Consider the following 25,299-nt stretch of genomic DNA (forward strand, 5'->3'; position numbering starts at 1 on the left):
TTAGAATAGTTAAATTACTGTTAGTATATAAACCAATATGAAAGTGTATTCATTTTACTCTGTGATTGTGTAAATATATTTTGTTAATAGACTAATTAACTTTAATTTAATTACACAAGTATAAAGATAATTATTTAGAGTGATTGTATTATGTATGAAATTTTCCAACATTTCCAAGAAGATATTTTTCCAAACTGAGACTCGACTTTCAATTGAAAGGCTCCAATCAACGGAGGACAAATCAACGAAATTGTGTCAAAGATACTCGATCATTCATCAACCAGCTTATTGTGAACTCTCATCAGGCTTTTAAAATATTTAACTGTTTTCACCTTCAATTCAAGAGTCGCATCCTCATCACAGACCAAAGTTGTATTCAGGTGCATTTGAAGAGCAGAAACAGTCCATATGACTTACACCCTCTTCGATAGCTTTATATAAGGCAAACGATTTAGCCGCTCAGTAATCAGAATCATCACTTCTCTGGCATCCATGACCGTTCCAACACCCACGGTTAACGCTTCATGGGAACCTTTGATACATCATTGGCAAAGAAACGCATTGGCCAGAATTGTGTCCATGGCAAGAGTCTTAAGCCGTGTTCGAGACGTTAAACTTGACCCTGGTTCGTTGAAAGCAATATGTCCATCAGGTCCAATTCCTCCGACAAACAATTCTATTCCACCAGAATCGACAATTTTCTTCTCGTAAGCCACATTCAGCCTCCAAATCGGACGCGTTCCCGTCAAGAATATTAACATTAACGGGATCAATGTCAATATGTTTAAAGAAATTGTTGAACATAAATGAATGATAACTTTCGGATGATCTCTTGGTAATCCAACATATTCATCCATGTTAAAGGTTCGTACATATTTAAATGAAATTGATCCTTCTTTATAAAAATTGATCAACTGTTTATAAGTACCAAGAGGTGTACTACCGGTCGGTAGGCCAAGATTGAAGAAACGATCAGGTCCAGGGTTGAATAACTTTATCCGCTTACGAATATACTTGGCAGTCCAAAGAGCGACATCGTCACTATTATCCAATATAATTAATCTCATATTAAATTATTAATAAGGTTGAAGATTATAAAGTCAAGTTGTTACTCAAATAAAGAAAAGGTTATAGAAAATATAATGAGATAATTGATTAACTGTGATGGAAAAAAAAATTAATCGAAATTATCTCGATCAAAACAATCTCTCTCTCTCTCCCTGAAACTGTGAGACAAATCAGGTTACACTGATTCCATTTCAATCATAATTGTCTCATTGAGAATCAACTAATCACTAGTTCAATGGTCTCAATTACCATCAATTATTTAGATACTTTATTAATAAATCACAATCAAAGAGATTCTCAATTGAAGATGAGTGAAAATAAAGTTTCCATGGTTACACTTCACTTATCAATACGAATGAGCAAACGCTCAAAATGTTACATTTAAATACTAATATTTATTAATAGAATTTGTTTTTATCAATTACAATTTGTTTCTTTTCGTCCATTAACATTCAATCTTTTCGATTGTTGTCCCAATTTATTTCCATATTATCGTAATTATCTCGAGCTGAATACATGAGTTATTGGATTGGATTCTATTGCTGTGAACAGTTGATGAACATTTGAATTCTGGTTCGTCTACGAATTTTTTTATCTTTTCGTTGGTTTTTTTTATTTTCTCTCAACTTGTCAGGTAAATCTTATTATTAATCTTCTTTATCCATATTATCTTATTATTTTCTAGTTGAATTGACAGAGGAGCCTCAACGTTTGTATTGGACGAGAAGAAAAGTTTAAATTTCCATCAACGAGATAATTGATTGACTAATTTGCTGATCGATTTTGAAAATGGTTCTTGTTTGTGTTGTTTGCCGAAAGATGAACTTTACTCCTGGAAATGAGCCAGTCGAATGTGCAAAGTGCCACAAATTGTACCATCAAAAGTGTCATAAACCACCAATTAGAGACACCGATGTTATTGGTCCTCGAACGAAATGGTTCTGTGTCAAGTGTATGAAAAAAATGTTCTCGACTGGTAATAAATGAGTTAACAGAAGAAAAAACAACTAAATCTAATTAACGGGTATTCAATTTATAATAAATTTATTCGAAAATCATTTAAATGTCCTAAATTTCGTCTTGTAAAAAATTCGTAACTGTATTATGATAATAAAGAAAACTTAACTAAATGCCAATCGAACGAACGAAAATACTTATAACGATTCCAACGATTCAACTTATCTCGTTTTAATTACAATTTCGAAATTAATTTCGATTAACTTTAATTCTGTTCACTTTTTATACTCATTTAGGTTTCGCGCTGTAAACTATTGATTTTTTTTCTTCTTTCTCTCTCATTCTCTCCCTCTTTTTCTCATCTTCTTCATCCTGTTCATCTTTATTTTCTCTCCCTCTCTCACTTTCCTGGAGAGTTTTCGTTTGGAATTGATTTAAATTGTTATTTCCATTAATTGCCATCAATCTATTTGGTCTAATGATCAGTGATTGTCAATTGATCCATTAAAACACTTTAATCAGTTCCAGTGAAAATTGTGATTTGAATCTTTGCCTTTGTTGTCAATCTGAAGCCTCAATCACCCAATTGATTAACCAGTTTTTCCCTATTTTTATCAAATCATAATCTCGATATTATTTTATCATTTGAAATCATCATTAGAGATTTGATCTCGTCTTCTTCCTCTGTGAATTTGCTTATGTGTCGCTGGTGATTTTGTTTTCCTTTCCTTCAAATGGACCAACTAACATTTTATAGTAAAATTGCTTGGGTAAGTTTAATGGTCTCTAATTAGATTGAGAGCAACTGATTGAATAACAAGTTCACCATCAACAATCAGTTGATTAGTTTAATAATCTTGTTAGGAAATGTTGTAATCAAGTTTGTACCAGTTACCAGTTATATCCTTGAAAATTTACTCAATTTACAATTGATTTTGTTGGAAAGACAAATTCAAATGTGTTGATTGTTATTGTTTTCACAATTTGATGGGGCAATTTGTCATTTGCTATTGATCAATTAATATAAACACTTTGTAAACAATTAATTATATTTCTCTTTTACTCTTTTCCAGGAATATATTCAACCCTATGCTGAGATAGTTCAAGATTCATTGCAAGTACAAAAATCGAGGTTCAACTTTATCGCTGGTAAACATGAGCCTTTTACTTTGGTCGCCGTTACTTCAATCGTTTGGTTTATTCTGGTCAAAATTTGGTTAACCTTTAAACCCGATGTCAATGAAGACTACTGGTCAATATTTAAAAGAAAGTTGACCCAAGTTGTACTCAAAATTCCTGGTATCGGGTCACTTGCCAGGAAGGAGATTAATAAGGTTTTAGATGTGATTGATGAAGAGCTGATGGGCATCTACAAGAATCGACCTTTTCAGACCAATTTACCCGACCGAGGATTAGATGTAAATAAAGTGATGGAAATGGTTGACAATTATTTGTCAATTGGTTCAGTCAAATGGCAGGAAGGAAGAGTTTCTGGCGGAATTTACAGCGATCAAAAAGATACGGCGTTTTTAGATTTGATGGCTGATGTTTACCGGAAAACGGCTTATACTAATCCGTTACATGCCGATGTTTTTCCTGGTATCAGGAAAATGGAAGCCGAAATTGTTAGAATGACATGTAACCTTTACAAGGGAGGACCTGATGCTTGTGGAGTTGTTTCCACCGGGGGAACGGAGAGTATTGTCCTAGTTGTAAAAGCTTATCGAAATTACGCCAAATATGTTAAAGGAATTCGTAATCCTGAGATAATAGTGCCAATCACTGGTCATCCTGCTTTCGACAAGGCTGCAGAGATTTTAAAAGTGCAAATTCGTCATGTTCCTATTGACCCGGAGACGAAAAAAGTTTACATCCGAAAGATGAGAAGTGCCATTAACAGTAATACCTGTTTACTTGTTGGATCCGCTCCAGCATTTCCTCACGGTATTTTTGACCCAATCGAAGAGATCGCCAAGTTGGGTCAACGTTACAATATCCCAGTCCATGTAGACGCTTGTCTTGGGGGATTTTTAAATCCATTTGTGGCTGAGGCTGGTTTCAAAGTCGACGAGAGATTTGACTTTAGTGTCTCTGGAGTAACAAGCATCACCGCTGATACGCACAAATATGGTTACGCTCCCAAAGGAACCTCTGTAGTTATGTATGCCAATGAAGAGCTAAGACGTTACCAATATTTCGTTACACCCGACTGGCCTGGTGGCCTTTATGCTTCCCCAACGATTCTTGGTTCCCGTCCTGGTGGTGTTATTGCTGATTGTTGGGCTAGTCTCATGTATCATGGACACGAGGGTTATGTCGAGAAGACTAGAAACATAATCGAGGTTACCCGATATTTTATTAAAAAAGCCGCTAAAATTGCTGGTATCAAGATTTGTGGTTCACCCAAATTGTCTGTGGTCGCTTTGTATTCAGATGATTTCAATGTATTCCAACTGAGCGATGGTCTCACTCAGAAGGGCTGGAACGTCAATGTCTTACAATTTCCTTCGGCTTTTCATATTTGCTTCACTCAGATGCACACGGCTAAAGGGTTATTGAGACTCTTTTGCAAGATATTGAGAAATTGCGACAAAACTTTACGCTGATCGAGGTAAATACGTCAAATTGGATGGACAAGCCGCTCTTTACGGATGTCCCAAAGTATTCAGACAGATCACTTGTCTCTACTTTCGCCAATCATTTCATTGATTCCTATTACTCGACTAAATACAAATAATTCTTATAAATCCTCTAGAAAAACACTCATGTCATTGAAATTTTAATTTAATAATAAAAAAGTTAATATTCTTAAACCAAAGTTTAATTGGAGAACTAGTTAAACTTAAATGACCAAACAATTACAAAATCTTCCATATTCTTGATCACCAAAAAAAGTCAATTAGTATCGATCTTAACTACTCGTAAATTATTATTCCATAAAAAAAAGTTCAATCAGATTTAACTTTCACCTTTACAATTTATCATTTATCTCTTTACAATCGGAAGCTGAATGATCATATGAAAGTTGATTAAATATTTACTTTAATTGGCATAATAAAGATTAACAATTCTAATCATTTATCATCGGAATTTGATCAGCCAAAACTCTCATCATTCTGCTGTACAAGAGAAACACCCTTAATATGATCATATGGAAAAGCTTTCGGTTGTAATATTAGTTGATTTCATTTGCTCTTTTTTCAATTCTAAGAGTTTTAATTATGTGATCGATAAAAAATATCTCCAAGTTGATAAGTTGATGGATCAAATTTAGTGTGTCAATCGTTTAGTGTCCTTTATTATGATTCGAAAGCGATCATCATCGATCGACGAATCGATTGTCATTGATTTACCACCGACATCATTGCCTAAACCATGTATTCCTTTCAGGTACTTTGTCATGTTCATGATTTTCTCATGCACAATGATTGGGTATTCAGTTAAATCAGTTATAAATGTCGCCATTCTTGCAATGGTTGATAATTCAAACGAAACGTCGGATTCATTGGTCGCGAGACATTGGCTGGGCAAATTTAGATCCTCTGGTCAATTCGAGCAAGTAAGTAAGCGACTGTACCTAAAATGTGTTGAAAGATTCGAGCTCTTTTTATTACTTTAGTCTCAAACATTCAACTGGAATCAATATGATCAAGCTTTGGTCCTCGGTGGGTACTTTTATACCTTCACTGCCTCGCAACTTATTGGTGGCGTTATAACGGATAAGTCAAATATCGTCATTCTAATGAGTTTAACACAAGCATTTGCAGCAATTTGTACTCTTGCAAGTCCGATTGCTGCTTCAATTAGTATCTATTGTTTAATTGCCGTCAGAGCTTTGACTGGTTTGGCTCATGGTGTCATGTTACCTTCGTGCTTCAATCTAGCCGAGCACTGGTTCCCGCCCGGTGAAATATCGTTAGTTCAAAGTTTAATTGCAGTTGGCTGTAATTCTGGTACAGCAATTACCTTAACATTAACTGCCTGGTTGTGTCAATCTAACCTTTGGGGTGGTTGGCCCTCTGCATTTATCATCATTGGAATTGTCAATTTAGGTTATGCGGTCATTTTTTACTTGACCATGTCAAATGATCCACAATCAAGTCGTTTAACAAGCAAATGGGAAAAATCATATCTTTCCAAAGTAGTTGTAAACAAAGTGACGACGAAAAAGGTATTAAATTAATCAATCTAAAATTCACAGTTACACTCCAATCAACTACATAGAAATAATTAACATTCATGATAATAATTATCAGACAAACTTTTAGATTGGATTACACCTCAAATGAATTTCGTCAATTTAAAACAATTTAGCTTGATGTTTGTATCATTTTCTATTAGCTTAAAACCCCATGGATTTCATTGTTCACTTCTCTACCTCTATGGTCCATTTTTTGGGTTCGAGGATTAAGTGGATTAGCTTATTATACAATTAACACTAAAATTCCAGTTTATCTTGAGCAAATACTTCATTATGATATCACTAACAATGGATTAATCAATTCATCGTTCTATGTGGTCATTGCTCTTGCACAATTGATTACTGGACCATTGGCTAAATTAATTATTCTCAAAAAATGGTTACCAAGAACTTTGACCAGAAAAATTTTCGAATCTTTTAGTAAGAAAATAAACAGAGAAACGTCCATCATTTAATCTGCTAATCAATTGATTTCATTTGTTAGTTTTACTTGGATTAGTTATCGGCTTAACGTTGATCACTTATTTGGGTGACAAACCAACACTTGCAGTTATCACTCTAATTGTTACAATGTTTTTCTATGGATTTGATTCTGGTGGTGATGCTCCTATGGTACCAGAAATGGCTCCTAATTTGGTTGGTACTGCGTTCGGATTTGCTAATACAATGAGATGCGCTTCGGGTTTCATTGCACCAGCACTGATTGGTTTTATTATTGGTGACGATGTAAATTCATTTAGTTTAATTGATATCAGTTTGTCATTAATACTTTTCTTTTGTTTTCAGATTAAATCAGAAAGTAAATGGTTTTTAACATTTCACATAATATCTGGTCTTCAGATTATTGCATTAATAATTTTCCTCGTCTTTGCTACCGCTGAACCTTTACCTTGGGCTACTATTAACTCTGATACTGAAGATGAGGAAGTAGATGGTGAGACAATTGTGAATGCTGGATAGTTAATTTAATATTATTTAAGTTATCAATTTAATCGATCAATTCAATCATTTTTTAACCAATGCTGTTTGTAACATTTCCAATATTATTGTATAAACTTCGGAAAAGATTTTGTTACTTTTTCCGCCTTATTTCAGATTCATAGGATTCCAAGGATTCTCTGTAAAGAATAAAGAAAAATGATATTTTAGATATAATTGACTTTAATTGAATTCTAAATTAGCTTTTAATGGAGAAAATCTTACTTGAAGAGTAAAAGACGTTGCTCTTCATCACGATGTTCATCCATCCAAGCAGAATATCTTGTTATGGACCAGCCACGATTTTCATGAGCAGATTTCATCTCTGATGGCCCTTGGGTTGATATCAAAAATTGGATCACAATTGAATAGGGAATAAGTTTGCCAATAGCTTGAGATTTAATTATCGCTGAAGGTTCATGGAAAAGTAATGATTTAAATGCCCGAAGGATACGATAGTGTTTACCAAGATCACCGATTAACTGATGGAATGTAGATAAAGCCTCTTCTAATTGAGCGAAATCAACAGCTAATCTCATTTTGACATTCTGAGTTAAGGGTCGGATTAAGGTTGCATGGCGAAGGAATAAATCGATGGTTCGAACGGCAACTTTTAGAATTCTGGTGAAAAAATATGAATAGAAATTTAAAAAGTGGGAAAAATATTCCATCAAAATATAAGAAGAGACAATTACCTGTTCCGAACGACCGGAGTGTCAGGGAAAAGTGAAAAGTAATCAGCATTTACTCTCGTGATGAATCCTTGAAGTTCTCGCATATAAAGTGAACATTGAGGGGGACCATTGAGAGAACTGCAATTAAAAAAAAAAGAGAAAATTAGTATAATCAGTTAAGAATTAGGATTATGATGATGGGCCATTTAAATTATATTTACTTGGAAAAATCTTCATTGTGAATGGTCAGTATAATGGCTTCGATTGAATCTTGAGCGGAATTCATAAGTGGATCAAGTGTATTGATTATTAATGAATCTAAATTGTTTAAATAATTACGGACAATTTGTATTGATTCATCACTTGATTCACACGAAGATAATAAGGTTTCCATTTGATTTCTAAATGATTCAAGTCGATGAACGATTGTTGCATTACATTGTTGTGATTTAGTCGCTGGTCCAATTACTTGAGTGGCATCTCCTTCAACACAAATTAACTTTTCACACTTAACTAGAAACATTTGCACTGATTTACCAATATTTTTGGCCACTGATTGACTTAATTCTGGATCTAAATTAGCAACATTCATTTCGGAAACAAGAGTTTTAATAAGTGAATCGATATCGTCCTTAGTTGGTAATACAATTTCACGAATACTGATCAACGAGCCTGATGACGACGAGTTTTCCTTTGTGTCGGTGAAAATTATGTTGACGGCATCGAAAAGCAATGAAAGTGACCTCGAAAGGTAAGCACTTTCGAACGGGTGTAAAATTGATCTCATCATAGTCTCAAGATTGATATCTTTATCATCTCGAGATAATCTCTTCAAACTTCGGTAAATAAACGAAGGATTCTCGGATATTCACCTTCAAGAACTTCCTTGATTATATTTGATGAGACATTCGCTTTAATCATGGCCTGAGAGAGTAGATTGTTGATCCGAGTGATGAATTCAATCAATCCATTTGGCTTTGAGGTACTTTCGAGAAGACTTGATTGATTAAGTGGATCTCGTTTCTTTTTTAATATTTTGAAAAGTAAATCAGCCTGAGAGAGGCAATGAAAATCTGTTCCATCAGATTTTCAATGTTATCCCACAATTTAGTCTTGTAATTTGCTGATTGAGCCAAAGTCATTGGGACAATGGCACTTCCTGGACCAGTTGAACGGGTTTGATTGTAAGTGGACATGTCAAACACATCACGAATGGTTGAGATTATCTTTTGCTCTTTCGATTGTAAAAATAGATCTATTTTCTCATCGAGAATATTAAAAAAGTAATAAACATGAAGAGCAACACCAACAGAAACAGAGTCCGATTTTGAGAAACCATTAGCGAAACAAGTATTGGCTATTTCAAGGATATCGTTTTGCTTATCGCCCAATTGGATTAAATCGCCCTTGATAATATCGATACGAAGGAGACTATCATCTTGAGAGATTAGGCTGTTCAACTCGTGGACAAATTGTGCTGCTTTAATCACTTCACGGTTGATTGTTGGTTGATCGGCTTCCTTGAAATCAGTTTGCTTGAGACGACGGAAAGTTGCATGAAACGGACAATACGACGGAGAAGATCACAGGTCGCATGCAGGCGATTAAGAAGAGCAATTCGATGGGCAACCTATTGTAAGGTTCGATGAGACGAGTTCGTAATTTGTCCAAAGTGCATGTGAGTGTTTCAATCTTTCCTTGGATTACAGATAAATGATTTTCCAAGATTTCTACCTTGTTGGTCTCGTTGAGAAGTTGATCAAAATCACTGGAAATCAAATTTTGAAGATCACCTTCAATTAACATTCGAGCTTGTTCAAGCTTTTGAACCGTCTCTCGGGGACTTAGTTGAGTAAGAAGATCATCAATCGACAGTGAAGGGGTAGAAGAGGATTTGGACTCTGATAGTAGCGATGATAAAAGTTGATCAGCTTTAAAAGCTTCGAGAGGCTCATTTAATGTTGAGTTCATTTTGTTAGAGTCTTGGTTGTTTGTTTTTTTCTTTGATAAAGTTTATGTACTAATTCACTTCACTTTTAAGGGTATGTAAATTGATACATGTAAATTAGTTTGTTTGCTGAGATAAGTGTAACTTGACACTGTGAATTAAGTGATAAGGTGATTTTTGGGTTAAATGGAAGAGAGTATACAAGGGATAAAGGGGAAGATAGGGATTGACTATTTAGAGAGAATAGAGTAATAAAGGAAAAGGTTTTAAAGAAATTTATGGAAAATGATAAGGATATTAATGGAAATTAATTGCCCGCACGAATGGGTGGGGAAACCAGGATGACACCATCACCTCGGACAAAAAGCATGGGAACATTGCGTTTGGTTATTTTGTATACTTCTTCATATGTTTCTTCATCAATCTCAACATTGGTAATAATTTCCTCCACGTCACCAAGAACAATGTTTAAATGTTGATCATAAGCATGAAGAAGACCTCTCAATTCACGACCATGTCGCATCTTAACGTAAATCCTTTCATCCAAACTCAATCGAATCAGATCTAATGGTTCTTCAACATTATTGGGATTAGTCTATAAAATTGAAAGATGAAAAAAAAGACACAGAAATTCAGAATTTAAATCAATTGGAAACAGAGAACATACAACAAGTAGTCACAAGTAAAGAACATGAGGGAGCAAAGAAAATAAAGGTAGATGAGAGAAAAAAGCAAAGAGAAAAGCAAAACAACATTCAACTAAACATGAAAGTGGAAATAACAATGAGATAAACGCCTTCATCTAAACACCGGTAGCTGTTAACTATCATCGACAATATTGAATTTACTTACAGTTTCAGTATGTTCTTCCATAATTAACCAAGATGAATGAATAAGAGACAATTTTAATTAAAGAAAATGAGATGACAAAGTTCACAATTAAACGAAATCCGAAACAATTAATGGTCCATTCAGAGAATTAGCCTAAACTCTAATCAACCGAAGGCCTAAAAACGCTAAACAATGGTAACCATGACTACGAAATTCGGTGGCGGTTTTTTCGAAAAACGAAATGTTTCCTCTAAAAATCATCGAGAATTCGAATAAAAAACAATAAATTGATCGAAATTAACAAAAAATTTTATTTCCATTTGTGAATAAAGAAATGAATGTTTATCGCATAGTTTTCTTTTCTTCAATCAATCCAAGAGAACCGAAGAGTTTCCAATAAAATGATGGAACTTTGAATGAACATGTAAGAAAACCATTCGAAGTGTGAATGAAAATGAAAACAAACGAATAAGATGAAGTATGACAATGATGATGAAATAGAAGGAGGAAAATGGAAAAGAAAGATAAACATGATGGGATGAAAGAGAGAGTGAGAGAGGTAGGAAATTAAGATGAAATTAGAAGATAAAAAAAAGATGCAAATGATTGAAGGTAAGAAAAGATGAAAAGAAAACTGGATCGTTTATTCAGTCGGGATTTTTAATTCTCTCTCTTTCTTTCTCTCTCACTATTATCATCATCTCTTTTGAAACATTCTTGGGACAAGATGATGATAATGATAATGATGAAAAAGAAAGAGACAACTCCCATCCCTGAGGGAAGGTCAAAGGAAATGATTCTCTTAAGGCAACGAATTGAACGGCGAAAATTTAATAGAAAATAAGTTAAGCTCATGACGAAATATTACCAGAGAAAAATCGAGATTAATCCTGGGAGATTTTTCTCTCTCATCATCATCGTCATCATCTCCATTATCTTACAAGGTAAATTAATAGAAATTAACTTAAACAAGAGAAAAATTAACAAGATATAATTTTCTTTTCGCAATTTCGATTAATCAATCAATTCGACTTTTCTTTTCTTCTCAAAATCAATTTGACTTTTTCTCTTTTTCTTTTGAGAACGAAGTTGATTAGTGGAAAACCAGTTCATGATTAAGTGAAAAAGTGATTTAATATACATAAGAAAAATTGGATAATCATTTATATTGTTAATCATTTAAATTGTTGTTTGGTAGCATTTGTAACTTGTTTAATTTGTTTGGAGGCTCAGAACGGACAAGGTCAATAGGAATTAAATTTGAGGATCAAGATTAAACTGGTAACCAAATTGTCATTACAACTAAATGATGTTTAGATTATGAAACATATGTAACTGGATTTAAATTACATATTAGGTTCAGAAATTAAATTGCATTGGGATTGAAAATCCGGATTAATTGAGATAAAGTTTTAGATTAAACTTTAACCTTGAAATCGTCAAAGTTTTTTTTTACTCCATATGATTGATATTGTGTAACTTAATTGTGGTTAATGTCATGAGGATTTGAATGAGTTTGGAAAACTGTAGGATTTTTATTTTAATTGTTTCGAATTGGGTTTTTGATTATTGACAAATCAATGTTGATTTACGATTGATGATTAAGTTTTTTTTGCCTCATTTGGGTTAATTGACAATGAGAATCGTTTGGACAATTTTGGAGTTTGTTACGACAATTGGGACGAGGAAAATAAGCATTTACAGGGTTAAGATAATACTTTGATTTTTTTATTAATTTTGATTAGATTTGATCGCCTACATGATTATAATTATTGATTTAATCCAATTTAAGGTCAGTATTTATTATTTAAGATCAATTTGTTATTATTTTATAAAAATGCCAATTGGATATTAAAGTGACCTTGTGGCCATAGTTGGTTTCCTTCAAATGAATCAAATAACATCTTTAATCAAGGGTGGGAATCAATAGTCAAAATATTCGGGCGCCGTCAGATTCAGGGTGGGGTTTTCATCTTTCTCTTTCTTTCTCTTTCTTTTTCATCTTCTTTTTATTTCTTTTTTCACTTTCTCTCGTTCTCACTTTCCCTTTCTCTCTCTCTCTCTCTCTCTCCATCCTCATCCATCTTCCTCTTCTCACTCAAATTAACTTTTACTCTCACTTTCATCTTAATCTCACTTTAATTTTTGGTATAAAAGGCTGATTCCCTCTCAATCTAAATCATCATTCACAATCAGTTAATTCATTTATTCACTTGATCAAAGTAATCAAACAACAAACCAACTAACTAATCATGAAGGTAAGTTTTTCATTTACTTTTCTCTTGACTTTTTATTTTTTATCAATTAGATTCCTAGAAATTCAATCAACCAATCAACTGATTAATTTTCTATCTGTGGATTATTAGGTCATCATCTTCCTCGCTCTCTGCGGTATTGCCTCAGCTGGAATCATCGCCGCCCCAGCCGCCATTGTCTCAACTGGTTCATCATCACAAACCCGAAGCCAAGATGGTCTTGGAAACTACGCTTTCGCTTACAATGAAAACCATGCCACCGGTGGTTCATCACGAAGTGAATCTGGAAACGCTCTCGGTCAAGTTGTTGGATCTTACTCACTTGGTGTTGTTGATGGAAGACAACGAGTTGTCAACTACGTCGCTGATGCTCTCGGTTTCCGTGCCGCCATCTCAACCAACGAACCAGGTACCGCCCCTAAGCCCGCTGCATCCACCAGCATCTCATCACCCGGAGTCATCGCTGCTGCCCCAGTCGCTGTTGCTGCTCCAGTTGTCGCAGCTGCCCCAGCTCCAATTGTAGCTGCTGCTCCAGCTTTCGCTCCATCTTACTATGCACCAGCTCCAGCTAAGATTGTCGCAGCTGCCCCCGCTTATGCCCCCGCTTATGCCCCAGCTGCCCTCCCCGTCGCCGGTGCTCATTATTCCAGCGTAATCAACCACGCCTCATACGCTCCAGTAGCCGCCAAGGTTGTTGCTGCTCCAGCTTTCGCCGCCCCCGCTCTCTGGTAAATTAATTAATACCATCAATTAATTGTAACAACTATAATGATAATTGTCTAAATTTATGAACAAACTGCCAAATAATAATAATAATGTCAATTCACAATTTGTAAATTGCTCAACCAAGTTTCTCATTCATTTCTCATCTATTATAATATTTAATCTCGGCTTATAATCAATATTATAATATAATCTAACATAATAGTCAAGTTCATTAGATTAATTAACCAATAACCAAAAACTAAAACAAAACAAAAACAAAAACAAAAATCAAAACAAATTAAAATGAAACAATCAGTTAATCAACTTTAAATCAACAACATACACAATCGGGTGTGTTTATAATCATCATCATGTTGTTTTGTTACCATTCAATCAATTCAAATCAAAATCAAATTCAAATCTCTCTCAAATCATTAAACAGTTATTATCAACTTTTTGACCGGAATATGTTACAATAGTTTAACATGGTAACACTCAGGGTATAACAAAAAACTTATCACTTCCTCATCAATAAAAATTTCAAATTGTTATCTAAGCCTCAGGGTCAGTTAATCAACTAATCTTATCCTTAAGTTAATCGTTAACGATTTACAAACTCAACAAAAAGTTTCTTTCATCATTCAAAATCTTAACAATTAACTCCCTGATTATCAAGTCAATCCTACAATTTAACATCATTTGCACCTTTATTTTCAGCTCTCATTCGTATTGTTTGTTGATTATCATGTATGAATATATGAAACAACAATTAGAACCTTCAAAAAAAAGTAGAAATTAAAAAAAAAATGAAAAACATTTTCCAACCTCACGGTTGTTTGTTCATTTTCAATGGTATGTTTTTGCAAACCAATTGCCAACAATCAATTGATTCAGTTTAAATCATGAAGCTGATGGTTGATGATTAAAAGTTTTCGTTCAATTTTCGTGAATTGCTCAAGGCTTAAATTAACCACTTAATGTACACAAGGTCAGTGATTATTAGACTAGGTTAATAATGTTGTTGTTGGTTGATTAAGATGATTAATGTTATTTATTTATTATCCAAGATGAAGATGAAAACAAAACAAAATGTAGGTAAGGATACAGGTAAGGAAGAGATGATTAAGTTTAGAATTAACAATTTTAAAATTCTACAAATTTAATCCAACATTGTAATTGATTATAATGGCCTTTCGAAGAGTTAATTACATTGTAACCAATCATTTATTACTCAAAGACGATCCTTTGTTTACCGTTATTAAGCGTAACAAGGTTACCAATTCACTCGCCAAGGAGATCGCTTTTCTCAATCATTGTGCCGCAATTTTGGCCTTAGTTTCCGCTACCATTGGTTTAATGTCCATTTTTTATGAGGCCAAGGCTCATCTTCAGATCATGGGATTTGCATCCATATTTCATATCTGTGGTTCCATAGGAATTGAGTCTTATAAGAAGCGGAAAAATCGCTACCTTCTCTTACTAACTGGCCTTTGCAATGTTGCCTTTTTTGGGGTCAGTCAGGTCTTCTTGATCCTTTTCATCCTCGTAGGTGAGTTGACAATCATTTTCGACTTCGATCTGATTCATAATATTACAATCGATATGTTTTTTTTTATCTTTTCTTTCATCAATCAGCTGATGCGGAATCATATCCTTCAAAGCGAGATTTCAATTCGGAAACTTTTTTCCATGTTATTTTAATTCCTTGGATTTTATTGTCAATCATTATTGAACTAATGTTCCTAATCTTAATTATTTACTTGGCCGTTTCTAAAAAGATTCTAATTAGTTTGAACAGATCGGCTAATTAACAGATTAGGTAAACAATAACACCTACGAATTCAATATACATACATTGACCATCTCTACATAATCCAATTGACCACCGTTGAGAGTAAATTGTGATTCTCAGCTTTCCATCATCTAAATCAACGATTTAATTGGCAATTAATCAAGCAAAGGTCAAACATTTAAGCTGTGATTTTAATCTGTGTTGTGTTTTAATCGTTAATTTCATTTCTCTCTCTCTCTCTCTCTCTCTCTCTCTCTCTATTAACCATCAATAACATGATTACAATTTAAAAGTTAAATTATCAATGTGACAAGCTGAAAGGAGAAAGTATATTAAATTGTTAAATCGTAATGATGATTAAGATACACACACATGTAGATAAACATTAACCATTTGATTAGCAATTAACTGTAAACCTTGAACTGAAATTGATTAACAGTAATCAAAACAAAAATTGGCCTGATATCTGTGATTGAAATGAGAATGAGTAAATTGTTGATTGTTGTAATTCATTTCGTATTAAATTGTTTTCCAGATAAAAATCAAATCTGATTAACATGGTTGTCATATAACAATTAAAACCAATTCTAAGTCTATTACCATGTATATCATTTATTTATTGTAACCTAACAATTAATTTAATCAATTAGAGTTACCATTTTAATCAACACTCAACTAAATTGTGTTACAATGTAAACAAATTGTAATAAGCTAATGAAACAATTAACTTTACATTTGTGATGCTTTTCAAATTGAACACGATTTAATTATTGATCATGATCTTACTAGTGATTAAAATGCTATTGTTAAAGTTAATTCATCTTTTAATTGCTATGATCAAATTTAATTCAGTTCATTACCTTTTTCGTGGCGAGAAACTTGATTTACTTATTTAGAGTCATAACTAAATCAAATTAAATTGGTGTTCTAATTAGATAAAATTAGATTGTTCCTCACGCCTTTATAAATTTGATCACCAAATTAACCAACATCCATTTAATCATAATCGGAAATAAATCAACAATCAAGATAATCCAAAGTAAATTAACTTGTTAAAATTTTAATTTAGTTAACCATTATCACCATTAAATATTATTAATACTAATTAAAGTAAATTAGTAACAATTTGTTTCAATATCTGATTTTTTCACCATAAAATGAATCTTTTTTTTTAATTAACTATTTACAATTAATTAATTCAGTTTGACAACATAAATCTTATTATTTTTGCTTCTTTTGACACCTTATCAGTAAGATTAACCCGAAAATACAACCTTAATCATTAGTTAATCACTACAATTATCCTTACAGTTATAATCACGTTCACAAAACCACAATTACAACTTAAGCCTCTCTAAATTGTTTAACAATTTAATCAAAAACGTTAAAATATAAAAATATTACAAGAAAATTAAATAAACGAAACCTTGATCATCGTTAAACGATTCAAATTGTAATTAAACTCGTAGTTCTTTAATTGTATTATAATACAACAATTAAACAGTATAATTAACAATCATTCCAAGTTAATTAACCAACTCGTGATGATAATAATATAATCCAATTTTGGGTTGTCAATAGATTTACTTAATCAATTGGCTTTTTTGTTCATTGATCATCAATTATAAGGTAAGTAAATTGTTGTTTTTTAATTATTCTAATTAATTGCTTCCTTATCTTAATGAATCGTCTCGCCAACGTAATCTAATGTTAAGAGGTTAGTTGATTAGTTGATTAGTTTGGTTAATCAAAAGGTGTTAACTTAAATAAGAATCGATTTGAAATCGATTGACCATGAAATAGTTTTCCTTTTAATTATTATCATTTAATAGATTTGATTGGTTCATTGATTGTTGATTGATTGATTGTGTGAACTTTTCTGATTCCCAATCAATGTACAAATCGTAATGTGGGTTTACCCGGTTCATGATTATCGTGATTAAATTAATGATCTTTAAACAGGTAAGTTAAAGTGTATCAATGTTACGATGATTAACTAACAATTTAGCTCAACAATTGAGATTTGATTTCTCTCATTTTTTTCTTGTTTACTATTATTATCTAATAGCCATCAAATTGTTACCTTGAATTAGTTTTAATTGTAATTGAAAAGTGTGAGTGGTGACAATTGATTGTTAATATAATTAATTTCCCTTCCTGGATAACAATTGATTATGTATTCATGGTTTGGTTTTTTGTTTACTTGATGAATAATTAAAATTGATTTGGTTGTTGGTTAATCAAGGAAATGATTTCTGTTGATGGTTTAGTTAAATCATCGCAATTAATTTTCATCAATTTAGGTTTGGAAATGTTATTGTGTCAATCAGATATATTGATGTTTGACTAATTATTAACATGATGAAATTTACATGTTTCAGTTAATCAAATCTAATCAAATTTTAATTGTAAAGGTGAAACTTGATGATACATAATTTTATTTACATATTTTGTGTATTAATTATAATCAATTAATATTGACAACTTTCAATTAGGATTAACTTAATTGTAACACTTTTACCATTGTGTCAGTTTCAATTTTTCATCATGATTGTAATCATTTAAATTGTGCTTCCTGATTACTGATATTTCATCGTTACAATTAGAGGTTAAATTGTCACCTGCAATTAACTATAATAGGCAAGATGATATCCAAATTATTTACCATTCAAATGTTAGTTGGAAATTTGATCTTACAATTTAAAATGGATAATATTTGTTCAGGTTGACAATTAAATTATTAATCAAAATATAATCAACTACTTGACATTAAATCATCGTTGAGGGTCAACTGAGTTTAGAGGTCACTTTATCTTTGGTCAAATAATCTGAGATTCTGAAATGTTAATCAATTTTAAATTAGATTGACTCAAGTGAGTTAATCAACAATCAATGGAAAAGTTGATTAAATTGTAAACATTGAAAATTTAAATTCCCTAAGAGTTGATTGAGTTAATTTCCTTAAATAGTTATCATGTTATTCATGAAATTAAGATGGAAATTTTTCCTACAATTAACAAATTATAATTCATTGATTCATGCTAATAATTAAACTTATCAATCAATATTAACCTAAATTTTACTATTGATTGTTGTAAAATTTATCTAATATATTGCAACGATTAAAATCACCTTGACATTTGATGGTCAAAGCTAAAAAATTTTGATTTGATTAACAATCAAACAACTGAAAACAATTAGATTAACATAATTTTTGCATCAGGAAACATTAAATTGTAAGGGAAAGTATTATTAAGAAAAACTAACCATTCAGATCTAAATTAACAATCAAATTTGATTGTTTCTTGTTATCATTCAATTTAATTCAGTTCGTTTATTGTTATTTTTATCAATTTCTGTTCTAGTTAAACCTAAAAGATGATCATGATTATCAAACATTTGTCAAAAGAGATATTTACTTGTTAATTGCCTGAGGGTAACGAGCATATTGTAATGTATGTGTTAAATTATTAATTGATTTTGACACTTGATACCAATGTAACCAGGTTAATTGTACTTCCTTACGGCCTTTTGAACGTTCACAATTAAAACAAACAACGATAATATCAAGTGATAGTATTAAATTGTTGTATTGATTAACTGTCCAGGTTAACCGATTGATGAAATTGATGAGGATGTTAATCAATGATAGTAAAGGGAAAAAGATTTAAGATGAAGATAATATGTCACATTACATGTAAACAATTAACTAATTAATATTGGAAAGACTTTACCTCAGGCTATATTCAAACATGTAACCTTTTTGTTTACTTTTTTATTTGATTTCACTTGTTTTTGGTTAACCTTTTTTTGTGTAAACAATTAAAACCATAAGGGTAAATCGTTCAGTAAATCATTTTTAATAATCAATAAATTACACTTTAATTAGTTAATTTATAAACTTTGATCAAGGTAAAATTGATAATTAGCACACAATCGATCACCCAACGATTTGGAACTCTCTTCAAGGCATTTGGTGCGATGATATAAATTGATTCACAAACGGTCAGTATTGAACAGTTAATTGTTAACAGTCACGTTGTTAAATCATCTTTTTGTAAAAACCAATCAAATTCACAATCAACATCAAACTCAAAATGATTAAGGTAAGCGAAAGATTAAAAAAAACCAACATCTTTATCCATTGGATTTGTGGATGTGTTGATTGTAATTGTTTTTTCATTTCTTTCTTATTGTTTCCAGATCGTTGGAATCGTTTTAATTGCTCATTTGAGCCTCTCATCAGCCTCGGCGATTCTTTCATCATTACCTGTGGCTGTTGCGAACACCGGTAATTCAGTTCAAAGTCAAACTCAAGATTCTCTTGGTAATTATGCTTTTGCTTACACGGAAAATCATGCCACCGGTGGTACATCTCGTAAGGAATCAGGTAATCCTCTTGGTCAAGTGGTCGGTTCTTACTCGTTAGGTATTGTTGATGGACGTCAACGAATCGTTAATTATGTTGCCGATGCTTATGGTTTCAGAGCTCAAGTTTTAACCAACGAACCAGGAACTGCACCAACTGACCAACCCTTACCTGTAGCTCAACCTGTTCCAGTTGCTGTTGCTCATCAACCTACAGCCTATCTTACTGGTCACCCTGGTTATCCTCAACCAGCTTTACCAGCCGTTCAACCTGTAGCTTATGCACCAACTTACAGTGTCTCACCTTATCTTGGTTAAAATTATCATCTTAATCTGTGTGTTCACTTGTGTTCATTTTAACATTGGATTAACTGTGATCTAAACTACAAAATTATCTGATAATCATCATCAATCACCTTCATCATTAGTGTTAATCACAATTAACAATTTAGTACAATTTTTCTTACCCATTGTTTTCTACCATTGTTCATTGATCCCTTTGGATTTGATTGATAATTAATCGTAACCAGTGTGATTTGTTGTTAATCAAATGTTCATTAAAAGTGATAAATTATTTTCGGATTAAGATTAATTTGCATTTCTAATTACAACGAATAGTCAATTTTAATTGTGATTTAAAACAAAAATCTTGTAACAAAAAATACAATTTATATTTAAACGATAATAAATACTTGCTTGAAAAAAAAAACTTAATCAAATGTGATTCAAATTGTTTAATTTTTAATTGTGCTTCCAAATTTACTAATTGTGATTCATCAATCATTCATCTAAAAATTTGATTTGAATTAAATTTATAAATTGTGATGAAAAATGAATTGAATGATTTATTTATCATTGATCAACATTCATTATTTAATAAGAATTCATTTTCAAGGTTAGTTTGTATTGTATTATTTTGCTTGATTGTGTAACAATTAACAACAATCAATTGATCAGGTGAGAAGTGAATTAAATCAAAGGTTTTTCAATTGAAGATCAAATCGATGAATTATATTAATAGTTGCATAATAATTCAAAATGCTGAATAAGAATAAGAATAAACTATTTCTTTTAGAACTTTTGTTTATCGAATTCGTTAGAACAAAAAGTTCGAAACGAAAGTCCTCGAAAAAAACTGGGATGAGTTTCGAAAATTTTTTTCGATCAGATAAAGATTCGAGTTAGTCGAATGTCGATTTCTAGAAGATCTAAAGAATTCGCTCCTCAAAATCTCCGATTCTCTTATTGACTTGTTTTCATTTTCTCCTGGAATCGAATCATGGTTCGTGTTGCAGTTCGAAAGAAACTTTGAACATTTCTGAGTATCGTTCGAGTTACGAAAGTTGTAAACATTAGATAGATTGTATAGAAAATGATGGAAAACTGTTAATTGTTGATCTTGAAATTATGTTCCTATTAACTGAATTGATATTTTTGGAAGAAATTAAAAATTTATTACTCGTTTAACTAAATTGCATTTTAATTTCTATCTGATAATGAACTCGATTAAAAACATTGATTAGAGTAATTAACTGAATTTCGTCAATACCTTAATGTTTACAATTTATTGATTGCTGTTATATTAGGTTAACAGTTTGTTAGGTTAGTGATTAAACCATGATTTTTAATTTGAACGTTAATGATTTGAGTTAATTGTGATGATTAGTCAGTGAAGAGGAAAGTTGAGATGAAAATTATTAATAATTTATACCTTGTTGGATAAATTGTTGAGATTATATTTTTCTATTCAACTGGATTCATTGATTGTGATTAAGATATCGACTGTATGTTGATTGTGATCAAATGATTGAAAAGTGAAAGCAATTTAAGGAGTGAGTCCCTCAGGCTTAATTAAATGTTTTTATTTCTTAATTGTTGGAGGATTCAGTTAACTTTTTTTTTTGTTGAAATTCATTAAAGTTAATTGTAGCCAACATATTCCGGTCAAAAAGTTGATAATAACTGTTTAATGATTTGAGAGATTTGAATTTGATTTTGATTTGAATTGATTGAATGGTAACAAAACAACATGATGATGATTATAAACACACCCGATTGTGTATGTTGTTGATTTAAAGTTGATTAACTGATTGTTTCATTTTAATTTGTTTTGATTTTTGTTTTGTTTTGTTTTGTTTTAGTTTTGGTTATTGGTTAATTAATCTAATGAACTTGACTATTATATTAGATTATATTATAATATTGATTATAAGCCGAGATTAAATATTATAATAGATGAAATGAATGAGAAACTTGGTTGAGCAATTTACAAATTGTGAATTGACATTATTATTATTATTTGGCAGTTTGTTCATAAATTTAGACAATTATCATTATAGTTGTTACAATTAATTGATGGTATTAATTAATTTACCAGAGAGCAGGGGCGGCAGCTGGAGCAGCAACAACCTTGGCGGCTACTGGAGCGTATGAGGCGTGGTTGATTACGCTGGAATAATGAGCACCGGCGACGGGGAGGGCAGCTGGGGCATAAGCGGGGCATAAGCGGGGCAGCTGCGACAATCTTAGCTGGAGCTGGTGCATAGTAAGATGGAGCAGCTGGAGCAGCAGCTACAATTGGAGCTGGGGCAGCTGCGACAACTGGAGCAGCAACAGCGACTGGGGCAGCGATGACTCCGGGTGATGAGATGCTGGTGGATGCAGCGGGCTTAGGGCGGTACCTGGTTCGTTGGTTGAGATGGCGGCACGGAAACCGAGAGCATCAGCGACGTAGTTGACAACTCGTTGTCTTCCATCAACAACACCAAGTGAGTAAGATCCAACAACTTGACCGAGCGTTTCCAGATTCACTTCGTGATGAACCACCGGTGGCATGGTTTTCATTGTAAGCGAAAGCGTAGTTTCCAAGACCATCTTGGCTTCGGGTTTGTGATGATGAACCAGTTGAGACAATGGCGGCTGGGGCGGCGATGATTCCAGCTGAGGCAATACCGCAGAGAGCGAGGAAGATGATGACCTAATAATCCACAGATAGAAAATTAATCAGTTGATTGGTTGATTGTATTTCTAGGAATCTAATTGATAAAAATAAAAGTCAAGAGAAAAGTAAATGAAAACTTACCTTCATGATTAGTTAGTTGGTTTGTTGTTTGATTACTTTGATCAAGTGAATAAATGAATTAACTGATTGTGAATGATGATTTAGATTGAGAGGAATCAGCCTTTATACCAAAAATTAAAGTGAGATTAAGATGAAAGTGAGAGTAAAAGTTAATTTGAGTGAGAAGAGGAAGATGGATGAGGATGGAGAGAGAGAGAGAGAAGAGAGAGAGAGAGAAGAGAGAGAGAGAGAGAGAGAGAGAGAGAGAAGAGAGAGAGAGAGAAAGGAAAGTGAGAACGAGAGAAAGTGAAAAAGAAATAAAAGAAGATGAAAAGAAAGAGAAAGAAAGAGAAAGATGAAAACCCCACCTGAATCTGACGGCGCTTGAATATTTTGACTATTGATTCCACCCTTGATTAAAGATGTTATTTGATTCATTTGAAGGAAACCAACTATGGCCACAAGGTCACTTTAATATCAATTGGCATTTTATAAAATAATAACAAATTGATCTTAAATAATAAATACTGACCTTAAATTGGATTAAATCAATAATTATAATCATGTAGGCGATCAAATCTAATCAAAACTAACCCAGTAATCACTTTCTATTACCATAATCTGTGGATCGTCTTCCTTATTTAATCTGCAAACTTAATCATCTTCACTAACTTTTAATCTTAATCACCTTTTCCAAGCCTAGGTTAGTATCTTAATCATTTTGCAATTAATCCTTTTTCCTAATTACCAATTATCCTATTATAATTGCAAAACTTGTCAATTAAAATTGATTCACTTTCGCTGTCATAAACATGAACTTTAAACTTATATGAACTAATTTCCAATCCTGATAGACTGAATTAAACAACTAAATCAGTCATAATAATCACGACCAAAAAGCAAAACAATCAAAAAATCAAATGCTCAACTCATTAAATTGCTCATATTACATCAGAACAATTAACAAATGATGCAAGTTTCTGATTAATTAGCATTTTCCTTACAAAAGAAACCTAATGATTAACATTTAATTTCTCCAAACTCACATAATCCGAACAATTTAAATCACAATTATCTAAACATCCATCCGATGCTAATGTTCACAAGGACGTGGTACTAATTATGATTATCGTATTTTAATAATTGAAAATTTTATCAAACAATTAACTCCAAACCATTAAACCTTTAGACTACAGTAGGTGTTTAAACAACAATAGTTTAATGTAAATACAATTAAGATCAGTGTAAGAATCGCAAGCAAACACTAATTATTTTAATTTGATTGTTAATTTTAATTACTGTCTAGTTGATTGTTGTAAAATCCAAACGTCACCTTGTATCCATAATGATTATAAAAGTGTTTAAATTATAATAAAATATCAATTCGAATTCATTAGAACAAAACAAAAAGAAGAAAAAAAAAAGTTTTTCTAGTAACGAAAAGTTCTGACGGGCAATTCCCACCTCTTTGTCCTTTTTCCTCTTTCTTCCTAGTTTTTCCCTCTCCACCTTAGTCTTATTTACTCACTCTCATTATCCTCATCATCCTCATCATCATTATCTTCCTCATCATCTTATACCTTCATCTTCATCTTCATCCAGAATCAACTGAAGATTAGAAAATGATTTTAACCTTGATTTAAGGGCAGGATAAATGTTGGAACGTTAATATTATGGGTCTAGGTGAATCTATTTAATTATCACAGTTTAATTTGTATTCTGTAGTTGGTTGATTGTTGTTAGTTAATCATCACCATCAGTAAATTAACCTTGAAGAAATTAAGAATAGAAAGAAAATTCTTCTTTCAAAATTGAAATTCTGTTCAACTATTTAAACAACAATCAGACAACATTGAGTGTTAACATAGAATTAATTTAATTGTTAATTGTAACGATTAACAATTAACATGTTTCTCCTTTGTTAATTTCTCATTTGATTATGTTTAATAATTTTAAGATTATGATTAACTTTTGAAGCTTCAAAGTTTCATTGATAATAACAAGTTTCTTATTTTTTAAGTGTTAATGTTTTGGCTAATTGTTAATTCATTTGATAACATTGATGATTTTCAAGTAGTTAATTGATGATTAATCAATTGTCTCAATGAAAAATTAAAATTGACAATAATTAATCAGAACGAGGTTGTTGATTTGTTTTAGGAATCAAACTTTTTCCCAATCATCTTACAAATTTGACTCCTTGTTTAATCACAATTAAAGATGATTAATTAATTTTTCAATGTTGATGTTAAATTGGATCGAGATGTGGGCTGTCATCTTCAAAATAATTTACTAATTGTTCAAATATTATAACAATTAGGAAGGTTTTTTATTCCACAATCAGTTGATTTTAAATTCAGTTCTATGATTATCATGGGTTAGGTTAACAATTTTTTCTTAATCAATATAATTTTCACTGTTAAACAACAATCAATGAAGTAAATTAAACGTTAATTACAAT

At 32.0% G+C, this 25,299-nt stretch overlaps 5 protein-coding genes, 1 long non-coding RNA gene and 4 pseudogenes across 7 annotated transcripts; 6 read left to right on the forward strand and 4 right to left on the reverse strand.

The window, feature by feature from the left end:
- Window positions 1-157: 157 nt before the first annotated feature.
- On the reverse strand, window positions 158-1,389 carry LOC128393895 (glucosamine-6-phosphate isomerase 1-like; annotated as a pseudogene).
- A 65-nt stretch (window positions 1,390-1,454) lies between these two features.
- Window positions 1,455-2,204, forward strand: LOC128393898 (uncharacterized). The gene is made up of 2 exons (XR_008326283.1): window positions 1,455-1,641; window positions 1,754-2,204. It is a non-coding gene; the product is annotated as an uncharacterized LOC128393898 (long non-coding RNA).
- A 193-nt stretch (window positions 2,205-2,397) lies between these two features.
- LOC128393893 (sphingosine-1-phosphate lyase-like) lies at window positions 2,398-4,843 on the forward strand (annotated as a pseudogene).
- Window positions 4,844-4,987: 144 nt separating this feature from the next.
- LOC128393894 (sialin-like) lies at window positions 4,988-7,186 on the forward strand. 2 transcript variants are annotated; one of them, XM_053354120.1, is made up of 5 exons: window positions 4,988-5,584; window positions 5,645-6,196; window positions 6,367-6,646; window positions 6,711-6,952; window positions 7,013-7,186. In XM_053354120.1, exons 1-5 carry the CDS (start codon window positions 5,327-5,329, stop codon window positions 7,184-7,186), a joined length of 1,506 nt encoding a protein of 501 aa, XP_053210095.1. In that variant the 5' UTR covers window positions 4,988-5,326. The 2 variants fall into 2 exon arrangements, with proteins under 2 accessions (XP_053210095.1, XP_053210094.1); XM_053354119.1 differs by having other exon boundaries at window positions 6,711-7,186.
- Window positions 7,187-7,231: 45 nt separating this feature from the next.
- LOC128393892 (conserved oligomeric Golgi complex subunit 5-like) lies at window positions 7,232-9,849 on the reverse strand (annotated as a pseudogene).
- A 16-nt stretch (window positions 9,850-9,865) lies between these two features.
- On the reverse strand, window positions 9,866-10,839 carry LOC128393897 (U6 snRNA-associated Sm-like protein LSm3). The gene is made up of 2 exons (XM_053354121.1): window positions 10,679-10,839; window positions 9,866-10,421 (listed from the first exon to the last, which is right to left on the reverse strand). Exons 1-2 carry the CDS (start codon window positions 10,697-10,699, stop codon window positions 10,134-10,136), a joined length of 309 nt encoding a protein of 102 aa, XP_053210096.1. The 5' UTR covers window positions 10,700-10,839; the 3' UTR covers window positions 9,866-10,133.
- A 1,924-nt stretch (window positions 10,840-12,763) lies between these two features.
- Window positions 12,764-13,749, forward strand: LOC128394109 (adult-specific rigid cuticular protein 15.7-like). The gene is made up of 2 exons (XM_053354363.1): window positions 12,764-12,915; window positions 13,024-13,749. The coding sequence occupies exons 1-2, from the start codon at window positions 12,910-12,912 to the stop codon at window positions 13,642-13,644; spliced, it is 627 nt and encodes a 208-aa protein (XP_053210338.1). The 5' UTR covers window positions 12,764-12,909; the 3' UTR covers window positions 13,645-13,749.
- Window positions 13,750-14,688: 939 nt separating this feature from the next.
- Window positions 14,689-16,218, forward strand: LOC128394110 (uncharacterized). The gene is made up of 2 exons (XM_053354364.1): window positions 14,689-15,166; window positions 15,253-16,218. The coding sequence occupies exons 1-2, from the start codon at window positions 14,803-14,805 to the stop codon at window positions 15,426-15,428; spliced, it is 540 nt and encodes a 179-aa protein (XP_053210339.1). The 5' UTR covers window positions 14,689-14,802; the 3' UTR covers window positions 15,429-16,218.
- A 2,672-nt stretch (window positions 16,219-18,890) lies between these two features.
- On the forward strand, window positions 18,891-20,476 carry LOC128394111 (cuticle protein 14-like). Its single transcript, XM_053354365.1, has 2 exons — window positions 18,891-19,515; window positions 19,613-20,476. The coding sequence occupies exons 1-2, from the start codon at window positions 19,507-19,509 to the stop codon at window positions 20,093-20,095; spliced, it is 492 nt and encodes a 163-aa protein (XP_053210340.1). The 5' UTR covers window positions 18,891-19,506; the 3' UTR covers window positions 20,096-20,476.
- A 1,671-nt stretch (window positions 20,477-22,147) lies between these two features.
- On the reverse strand, window positions 22,148-22,951 carry LOC128393928 (adult-specific rigid cuticular protein 15.7-like; annotated as a pseudogene).
- Between the last annotated feature and the right edge of the window lie 2,348 nt (window positions 22,952-25,299).

The sequence above is a fragment of the Panonychus citri genome, unplaced genomic scaffold, assembly GCF_014898815.1.
Source record: "Panonychus citri isolate SS breed McGregor unplaced genomic scaffold, ASM1489881v1 Contig00139, whole genome shotgun sequence".
In the NCBI taxonomy this organism is placed as follows: domain Eukaryota; kingdom Metazoa; phylum Arthropoda; class Arachnida; order Trombidiformes; family Tetranychidae; genus Panonychus; species Panonychus citri.